This window comes from Chamaea fasciata, unplaced genomic scaffold, assembly GCF_029207755.1.
Source record: "Chamaea fasciata isolate MVZ Bird 193981 ecotype frontalis unplaced genomic scaffold, bChaFas1.0.hap1 SCAF_4, whole genome shotgun sequence".
NCBI classification, from domain to species: Eukaryota; Metazoa; Chordata; class Aves; order Passeriformes; family Sylviidae; genus Chamaea; species Chamaea fasciata.
In genome coordinates, this window is record NW_027094089.1 from 58,547,637 (window position 1) to 58,558,633 (window position 10,997).

The 10,997-nt window shown below is 38.4% G+C and overlaps 1 protein-coding gene across 1 annotated transcript; it reads left to right on the forward strand.

The window, feature by feature from the left end:
• Positions 1-1,112: 1,112 nt before the first annotated feature.
• Positions 1,113-10,448, forward strand: LOC136288938 (protein FAM240B-like). Its single transcript, XM_066182417.1, has 3 exons — positions 1,113-1,191; positions 8,962-9,106; positions 10,361-10,448. The coding sequence occupies exons 2-3, from the start codon at positions 8,967-8,969 to the stop codon at positions 10,437-10,439; spliced, it is 219 nt and encodes a 72-aa protein (XP_066038514.1). The 5' UTR covers positions 1,113-1,191; positions 8,962-8,966; the 3' UTR covers positions 10,440-10,448.
• The last annotated feature ends 549 nt before the right edge of the window (positions 10,449-10,997 follow it).

Consider the following 10,997-nt stretch of genomic DNA (forward strand, 5'->3'; position numbering starts at 1 on the left):
GAGCAATTGGCATCACCTATGATATGTTGTAGTTCTCTTTTTTCGATGCCACATATGTATAATGGTCCTGAAGTTCTGAGACTACCATTATTATCACATGTGTGGAGGGACAAGTTGATTTCTCTGTTCTCATGTTATACTGGGAAAAGTTAATAGGTACTGTTTCTAAGGAGTTAAATGTATTGACCAAGTTTTGGAAAAGCTGGAATTTTCCTTTACAGAGAAAGGCTGTAGCTGCTAGGTTTTGCACAGTTTTTCTGCATAAAGGAAACTGCAGAAAAAGTAAATAAGTAAATATGAACTACAGAAAGCATTCATCTAATGGCTGCTGCTTTTGCTACTTGGGGTCTGAAAAATTACAACAAAGGAAGGTTAAAATAATCAGCAGTTGTATAAGAGCTACTTAAGCCAGCATCACATATGGTATATTAGCAACGTAGATGGATTTGATGAAAACTGAGATAAATGCATGCATCTGTCATCGACCAAACCTACAAAACATTTTCCTTAGAAATGAAATGTAATGATATAAGCATTCATCTGTAATAGACTTAGAACAACTCCAAATGGTAAAACTAGTGCTGCTTTAATGCATTCCGTGAGCTAACACTAAGCATACAGCCAATTCCTATGACAATTGCCTTGAAGAGAGCAGATTTTGAGATAGGTCATAATGAAGCACACATCCTTAGATTAACAACACCAAAGTAGCACATACTTCTGTAGGTCACCCTGTAATGCAAAACCAAGTGTGATTTGTCACACCATTTCAGCCTCCATTACAGCTGAGATCGTAGTGTGGAATTTTTCAAGCTTCATAGGAAGATTATTTAAATGGATAACACTAGCAGGCATTTTAAAGAAAATTCTCATCGCTTGCCAAGTCATGCTCTTTGAGGTATTATCTACCAGTGTGGGAGGGATGCATGGTCTCAAGGGGGCCTGTGTTTCACGGCCATTTCAGGCAGGGGGCTGCAAAGTTCATTAAATGATCTTATCTTGCTGCTGGTTCTGTTCAAAATAGCCTTGATATGATGAAGGATTTATGTTACCCCCACTTCAAATAAAAAGTACTGGGGGATGCATTTCATTACTGCCCTGTGACACTGGAGAAGCCACGGCTGCAGTGGTAATATTCTTCATTTGTTTGTGTCACATAGAGAACTTATTTGCAAGAGTTCTGCTCCAAAGGTAAGAAAGTATTTGTTTTTTGTACTGAGTTTTTCCTAATGTCAGCAAGAAATGCGTTTGTTCTCTATCTTTAATTCTCACAAAAGTATATTCTAGGAAAGATGAGAGTGCGAGGAAAATATCAGGGAAGAGTGCCCAATTTAGCGGAATTCTAAGGAAGCTGAGTAGCATTGATACAGAAAAAATATTTACAGACAATTTCCATGTCACAATCCTGAATAAAACACCAAGAGATATAGCTGTATGTTCTCAACTGATGGGTTAATGCTAGCCAAAATTACACACACACACACACACACACACACACACACACACACACACTCATCTCTCAAAGGCTTTTTAATAGTAATCTTCTGCCGTAAGGCATTTTAATTCAATGGTAGACACCTTCACATGAATCAGGAGAGGTTTCTCTTGCATGTTTTCTCTGAACTGGATGATCTAATAAAGAACATGAGCCCTGGGCAAAATTCATCTTCTTTGATCCTGCACCGAGTCTTCCTGTACTCAAAAATCAAACAACAAAGCAAAGTGCATTCAAGACCTTTGACTAATAAATATTAATTTATTCTATATATTTGACCTTATGAATTCAGTAGTTCATAGGAGCAGGCTTCAAATATATCCAGCATAGGGAAAGTCTAATCAGAAACAATATTTGATCTCATGAGCAAACTATAGCCACTTTAAGTATGCCTTAGATACTGAAAATTAAAAGTGAGTAAAAGTCAAACAAATCTATGGAAAGCTCAGGAAAGGCATCTGGACATTTTTTTTGCATATCACTTTTGAATACCTGTTCACTCATTGCTCACCTCTGTGCAATTGCCACCACAGTCCTGTTTGTGTGTGCTTTTGGCAGAATGTGTGGGAATGCAGGCAGCCACCAGAGAGGCCGAGATGCAGGGAGTAGGAAAACCTGGGTAGCAGAGAGTTGAAGAAAAGATTACCCAGGGATAGTTCAGTAATACCTGCAGGAGTGCATTTGGGGCACTACAATGTGAAAAAGACATTAAGCTATTAAAGAGCATCCAAAGGAGGGCAACAAGGATGGTGAAGGGTCTGAAGGAGAAGCCTTATGAGAAGAAGCTGAGATAACCTCATTTGTTAAGCCTGGAGTAAAGGAGACTGAGGACAGAATTCATTGCATTGTCCAACTTCTTCATGAGGGGAAGAAGAGGGACAGACACTGATCTCTTCCCTCTTGTGACCAGTGACAGGATACAAGGGAATGGTATGAAGCTGTGCTAGGGGAAGTTTAAATTGGATATCAGAAAAAGATTCTTCACCCAGAGGGTGTTTGGGCACTGGAACAGGATCGCCAGGGCAGCAGTCACAGCACCAGCCTGACAGAGTTCAAGACAATGCTCTCAGGCACATGGTGTGACTCTTGGGGATGGTGCTGTGCAGGGTTGGGAGTTGGACTCGATGATCTTTGTGGGTCCCTTCCAAATCAACTTATTTTATCATTCTAACAAATGCAGCTCCGACAAGAAGTGGAAAGAGATTTTCCAGATGGAACAACAACATGCACTGTAGGTTTATGGTTTATGAAATGGATGACAGGACAGAGGTGAATTCAAACATCCCGGCATGTGATGCATAAAGCACAAGTCCAAATCAATCAGCTTAGGCAGGAGGGCTGGCATGGGAGGTGAAGAGGAGGTCAAGAGCAATTTGACAGACATGATGTCAGAGAAGGGAAAAACAAAGGGACCTTTCACAGAATCCCTTGGCTGCAGGCTGAGGGGGAAGAGACAGTGCAGAATGGAAGGCAGCAAGTAGCAAAATATAAAAAAACAGGCAAGGTAGCAGAACTAGGATAGTAATAAATGAGTGGGTTACCTGGAGGGAAATGAAAGTATTGATTCCTCAAGTGTTTTGTTCAAAAGCTTTTAAGAATTTTAATCTTCAGCCAGAGGACTGCTGAGTCCTCTAGTAAAAGAAAAGCAAGGCACAGAATCAGTTCCCTCAAGTTTGACAATTCCATTGTTCACGTGTCTGATATCCAGAGGAAAGTGAAAGCAGATGAAAAGAACTGAAGACCATCAGATGAGAAGGACAGAACAAAACATAGTGCATGGCATTCAAAGGCATTGATACTGACGCTGTAGCAGTATGAGATGCAAAACCCAAGTAGCTACCACAAGCCTTGTCTTAGTATGTTTGTTTGTTTGTCATAATGGTATTATATGAGCAAAAAGTCCAAATTTTCTACCACTGCAAAGCCTTTGAAGAATAACTATTTTTCTTATTAGAAAAAATAGGCTCAGATCCATCACTTTTCACAGAAAAGCGATAAAGGATTGTGGAAATTAGGAAAAAGAATAATGGTTGAATAGAGACTGCTATGTAGTGCTTGAGTGAAAACATTTTCAAATGTTAAAACTGTTTAACATGCCTGCTAGAAACAATTTGCTAGAAGCACACTTGTAACTCCTACCAGTATTGCTCAGTCATGTGTCAGTACCGTTGTCATTTTCATACAAAGAAAATTCCCAATATGTGGAGAAGTCTGATTAAATTGATTGAAATCTATATCCAGAGAACAACTCCCTGACTGAACACTCTCTGGTAAGAGCATGTACTTCAAATTCTGCCAAACTAGGAAATACTGGTGACAGAATAAATAACTGGGTAAGAATTCCCTCATTTCATAGCAAACTCCAGACAATACTGTTTACAAAGGAAAAGCATAGACTGGTAGTAATACCAAACTGCAAGTGAAAATAAAATTGTGCAGTACACATGGAAAGTCATACATCTTTGCTGATGAGATACACTAATGAATTTTTGGAAGAGATTGGGACAGTAAGGGACTTGCATGCACTAGAAGACCATAGCAGTCTTCCCCATCCTCAGGCTGGTACTCAAGATCATCTCCTCCTGTCACTGCTCACAAACGAGGCAGAAAGGAAGAGGAAGCTGTGAGACCAAGCTGTGAGAAACCTCTCCCACAAGTTGCTCACAAGTGGCTTCAAGGCTCAGGCTGCTCATGAGATAACCTGCACTGTGCGACATGCCACACAAACCAAAGGGTACAGGGGATTAAACTAAAGTGCTCTTTTCTGCCTCTGAAGAGTTTTAACCAGAGACTGGACACTCAAGTTAGGCACTCAGGTTAGGCAATCCCTAGGCAGGATCACAAAGGAAGCATCAGTCAGCCCTTTGAGATGCGAATTACTGCCAGCCACAGGAGCAGAAGAAAAATGACATATCCTAGACCCAAGGAAAAAGAGGGAAATCATGAATATGATCACTAATCCTATTTTCCAAAATCAAAACATATTTCTGATTGTTTTTACATCAAATAGTACCATTAGCATAGATAGTATTCTCTCCTATATATGTATCAGTCAATTTTTATCATTCAACACATATATAATAACCCCAGTCACAAAGCATGGTCCAAGTAAAGTCAGAACAATAAAATATTGTATTATTTCTAGGGAAATGCACAACACCCTGAAAATTCTGACTGACTGTGCTTTGTAAATAACACAAGAAGGAGGAAAAATAGCTCTCCTGACTCATTAAAAGTTTTGTAAATTTTAAAAATACATTTCTGATTACAATGTGTTCTACTAGAGGAAGAAAATCCGCACTTTTCTTTACATTCTTTCTTCTGGCTAAGAAACTTTTAAGTCCCAATTCCCTCCATGAAAAAGTGTTTCTGGTGGTGGTAGTGTTTTCTCGCAGGAAGAGTGAGTTTCAGCCTCAAACTCTTTATGTTTTCCTTTCTTTACACAGAATTTAAGATGTCACATCAGTTTCATCTTATGTTCCTCTTTTGTTCTACCAACATAATTTTTGAGTTTCAGCTAATAGTACTAGTGTCACAGCTTCCCAGACTTTGTTAGGACCTCCTTTAGCAAATTTAGGCCTGATAATACCAACCTGCTCTAAAATTATTAGATCTAAAAATAAGCAATCATTTTTATCATGTGTTGGATAAAGCCTTCCTAGAATTTATCATGTTATTCCTTTCATTTGAGAGCACTTGCATTTGTTCATTCGCTTACAACCAAGCCTCTGTCAGAGAAGATTACCAGAAAGAGCCTCTCATTATTGTTCTCTTGAAGGTCCGTCACTAGAGGCTTAAAAAAATCTTATTTAGTCCTAGCTGTGGCAGGACAGTTTAAGTCAGAACTAACTTCAAGGTCTATAAAAGTGCATCACATCTGCCTATGTGCTTTAATAGTGTATTTCTGGTCACCTGTTGCATCATACTGAGATTGTGTGTTCAGGCTGCTTTGGAGGCTGCTTCTATGAAATCTTTTCTGTGGTGGCAGTCACTTTTCTATTCTTCTCTTTCCCTATTAAATGAGGCCCCTTATCCTAACTACTCTGCATGAGGCTTCAAGGCATGAAAATAAACTGTTTCCAAGTGATAACTGCTGCAGCAAAGCCATGATACAGGCTTAAGCCCTGTTACACTCCTCTGAAAAGAGCTGAAGTAGGAGAGAAAAATATGAGAGCCAGAGAAATAGTGATAGACTAAGTCTGATATCCCTGACTGCTCACATGCACTGTAGGTTTATGGTTTATGAAATGGATGACAGGACAGAGGTGAATTCAAACATCCCGGCATGTGATGCATAAAGGCAAAGGAAACCATGTGAGTTATTTCAATGGAGATATTGTGTAGTTCCTACAATCACCATGAATGGCCTCAAACAGATAATTCAAAATATAAGGTAATTTAGGATAAGGTGATTTTACAGTTCAGAGGAGCAAATGCTGGCATATTTACATATTTATTAAGGCATATAAGGATCAGTAATGATTCAGAAATTCTGATGTGTTCAGTTACTTTGATACCTACTTGTACATACATGAGTGTTCTCCAGCCTTAGGGGAAAAGAAAACAAAGAATATTAAGAACTGAGGAAGAGAAAATTTGGCACCAAGATATCCATATAGTAACACAATATAAAAATTTAGGAAGGAATGAGTTGGACAGTTCTCTTAGTGTACCTGATCAAGCACACACAAAGAAAATACCACAGATGATAGATAGAGAAAAGTACTAATTCCTGTCCCTGCCTCACCTCACACCCCTACAACACAACAAAGATGCCCCCAAAGCTGTAACAGGTAATATTACACACACTTTGTGGTCTCAACACAGTTCTAACATTCTTCTAAATATTGACAGCACCAGATAATAGCAACGGAAACTACTTCTGAATATCTCTTTTAGTGACTTTAAATTTTTTCCTTGTGATTTTTTGCTGTGGGAGCAGGTGTTAAAAAAGCACATCTATAAAATGTATTAAATCCAGTATGAAAAACATATATAATCAAATGTAGTGGTTTGAAAGCAAAACAAATGAGAAGTGCCAAGTCAGAGATGCAATTTAATAGGAAGCAAGAAAAGAAAGTAAAACAAAATAGATGCAATAATACAAAAGACCACTGACAGAGTCAGAATACAACCTGAGCAGAGTGATGGAAGCAGTCCAGATGAGGTGGTCTTCCTGAAGCAGTGATCTTGTAGAAAGGTCTGGTAGCTCGGGTCCTCTGGGAATCCAGTGGGTAAGCGCCCCTCTGGTGTTCAGAGTCTCAGTTTATATCCAGGCTGGAATGCTTGGTTCCTCCCTCACAATGGGATGGTGAGACATGTGATAAGGCCTGATGGACCCATTAACAGGAGATAGTCCAGGAGGGGGTTATCTGTGAGGCGTGTGGCAAAGGTGCTGATGGGCCCATTAACAGAAGATAAACCAGAGTGGAGGAGGCAGGGAGCACTGCCTCACCTGGTTTCAACAGTTCATGAAGATGGTGATAGAATATACTTCAACCCAGGACATCAAATCAGGAGGCATAACATCAAAAACCAGTAAAGAATATGTGTATTCTGAAAGTATATGCTTCAGCTCAATTAAACCTCATAGCAATGAGTTCCATAATTTTGCCTTATTCAAGAGTGATATTTACCCTCATATATACATATATAAAAAAGATGCATCCACAGTATATTAGACAGGAATTCATAATAATTCAGAAGGATGAAGCTATTATGCTTTGCTATCTCTTCTGATAAACATTATTGAAGACTTTATTTCCTGGCAGTTTATGTTGGAGCCCCAGGTATATAGGGGAATTTTTCTTCCTGCACTCCAGAAAGAGTTATTCTCAGAGATTAACTCCTAGGGTGGAAAGTCCATTAGTTTTACTTAGGTGGCTTTTACTATATCTTTCTCACACCTTTGAAAATTACTCCTAGTGCACAAAAAGTTTAAAAGGGTAGTAACTGCCACCTGGGAAGAAATATCTGGGGTGGCATTGATATATATGTGGATATTTATACAATGCATGTATTTTATGAAAACATTCACTTGTATTAAGTGAATTTTTTGACCTGAAATTGGTTATCCTGTAGAACAGCTGGAGGTGTTCAACAGTACCTGCAATTCATATTACTGACTAATGTTAATAATTATACATCCAGCTATAATTTTTTCAGGACCAGAAAATATGCTCAAAAATTCTTTTCAGCAAGACTCATGCTCAAGTACTGTGATTCTATTATTTGGAGGCCATGAGCTGACATACAAAGGTTTTACAGGGAGCCACAGGGGAGTTACATGGAAATCCTAACAAAGAGAGGACCTCTTCAAAAGGCTGATTTTGTCCTCTGCCCATAGAGTCTATAGCATGTCTATCAATTTTTCATGAAACAGCCAATTATGTAAAGATTATCTGTTCCCAGTTTTGTGTTTTCTTATGATGCCTGGCAGGGGCATGGCAGCAGTTTCTTCAAGCTTTTTCAAGCTAGTCTTGAGGGGCTTGTTTACTACCTCTTTATGGCTCTGATTAAAATAAATTACAAATATTTTCCATGAATTCGAACAATGCTGAGAGAGCCCTAAATACTTGTTAAAAACTAACTGTTCTGGAAAATATTATAATGGCATGTTCATGCAAAAGCACATAGCAATTTGAAGGACAGCATGGGTATATTAATTTCATATTTAAAGAAGTTTTGAAAGTAATGATACAATTTTCTGGCTGCCACGTGGCATACAGGGAATTTACAGGAACATACAGGGAATTAGCCCACAAAGAGTCATCCTGAGGAAAATATTCTTTCCTTAGGCTACGATTCATTCCAGAATTTAAGATGACATTAACTAAAGCTGAAAGTACAGAATCATCACAGATATACAAATATATTCAATGAAGTTGCTTTGTTTTGAAAATTGAAGAAGAGGGGAAAATATTTAGTAAAGTGGGTTTTGCAAGTCAGCATCATATGAAATTATATACATTCTTTTATATATATAAATTTTCTACATTTCCAAAGAAAGCTAAGTGCCAGAATGATTAAAGGCAAATCATCAGAACAATAGTCACTTTAAAATTGTAGAGACATGATAATAATGAGGATTAAAAAATCCCACTAGATATGGCAATTATTTTTTTTTAATTTGTGAGTACAATAAAAAGTATCCTAATTGCTAAATTACTGAATACAAGGGCACTGTCCTGATTGTGAACATAAATGTTATAGTCAGATGGAGGTGACGTTTTTTAGGTACGCAAGTAAGAATTCAGATCACTGTAGACAGCATATCCTCAACTGTCAGAGCCAGGAAAGAGAAGCTTAAATAGTGAGTCATGCCCACAGTTATCCTGATCCTACTGAAAAATGGACTGTGTGACCCTAAATGCTTAAAATCCAGAACATCAAGAACGTGCTTTAGCCATGAAAACAGATGAGGAACCACTAACTTGTCATACAGTTGTTTCAAATATTTCCTTTAGAGAAAATGAATAGCCAATATATGCGCCATGAAGTGCGGGGTTGTGAAACCAGTGACCTGAGGAACTTCTGGGAAAAGACCATTGAACAACAAACTCAGTATGTGCAAAATGAAAAAGAACGTCAGCGGAGAAGCGCTCTGACAAAGTGAGTAATCTGCATCCAGACAGGTTACTTGAGTTTGCATTGTAATTTTTTTTAAAGTAACACCTATATTTAAGTCATGCAATGAAATCTGAAAGTAGTTTAGATTTATAGAAAACAATAAAGCTTCCCAAATTAGGATGTAATGATAATGTATTTAAGCTATGACTTCATAGGATATGAGAATAATTCACTCTTCCATAATTCACTGTTTCATAAATGAGTCCAAAGCATAGAACTTTCTGAAATTACCAGGACAATAGTCGTTTTAATAGTTTAATAGTGCAGGCTGGTCTTGAACAAAAACCCACATTCTTTCCCTGTGGCCTCGCTTTCACAAGCAAAAAGTTTGAATTATTTAAGATTGTTTAATTTGTGTATGGTAAATCCATTATAAAGTAGATGGTCCAAGCATACTGACTAAGGCAACCACCATCCATAGCCATATGTTCCTTTTTCAGTCACATTCCCCTTAATCAGTCACTACAAGAGAGAGCAGTCTGCAGCAAGATCAGCACAGTTTTACTTCACATCAACTCTCCATAAGTTGAAGGCACATGCCAAGATATACATTTTTGTTATTTATTATATTTTGTCTTGAGATCGATCATTCAATTTTCCAAGGACTTTCTCATAGCTCTCTTTGACTTGTTACTTGAAAAATTAAGAGCAAGGACAGGCTTACGTTGCTAACCCTGGATGAAGGAATGCTAGAATTAGTCTCCACCATGTTTTATCCATTTGTGACTAACCTAATCTCAAAGTTACAGCTCTTTAGTTGGGAAATTCCTCTCCTTTCCATTTGAGTAAGTCTTTCTGTGGTACCTAGATATTATCAAAAGAAAATAAAGGGCCACATATTACTGAAAGCTATGTGCTACTGGTCTAACAGAATCTTCAGCACGTGCTTTGTCCTCAAGCTGAGGAGGAGGGAGGCTGGGGAAGTGCTGGGTGATGTGACCCAGCAGGTGGCAGCAGGCAATCTCCAGTGCAAGTGACAAGTCACTCTGGCGTACAGGCACTGGAGAGAGGGCACACTGGAGATGGAGATGAACCACAAAGCTCAGGTGATCCCTCACTGGGATTTAAGAGCTTGTCCTGAAGTACCATCCAGCAAAAAGCTCTAAAGGGACAGAAAAATTTGCATGACAATTGGGAAAAAAGCTCCAAAAAATATCATCAGTGGAAGAGATGAGGAGTATAAATCCATTCCATATAAAATTATGGGATCAAGCTGATCCATGTTTCTGTCCCTAGGCTGAGAAATGAATGGATGGAGAGGCTGGAAAAACGGATAAAGATGTTGAGGACCCAATCTGAAGACCCATCCAGCTGAAGAGCCCACACTCATTACACGTGGGGGGGAAGGGGGGGGGGGGGGGGGGAAGAAATCTGTTTTGTAGGAAAGCGTGATGCAAAATATGAAGTCAGTTTTATTTTGTATTAAATGAGCTATAATTAATTAGCTGTTATTGTTAGAAATTTCATACATGAAATGTCAATTCTTGCTTTTAAGATTATGCATCTGTCCCTTCATTTGATAAATGGAGAATGTAGCACTCTGAAGTATTTAACCCTAATAAATCATGGTTCACTGAGATGTAGATGTCTGGGAAAAGAATTTAGTTACACAGTTGTGCTCTGTAAAATTATTTCATGAATATTTTAGGTTTCTGTATAGACTGACTGTAATATAATGAATTTAGATGGTTTAATGAATAGTAGAAATTTTAATTTTTTATGCAACACAGCCCAGTGCTGACTTAAGGAATATGGGCCAGGCACAATGCCACCACATCCCACACCACTAATGAAGCCCAAATTGTTGGGAGCTGCAGATCCTAGCTACCATGTTAGAAGTCACCTGTGAAGTTGTTAATATATATGTACTGAT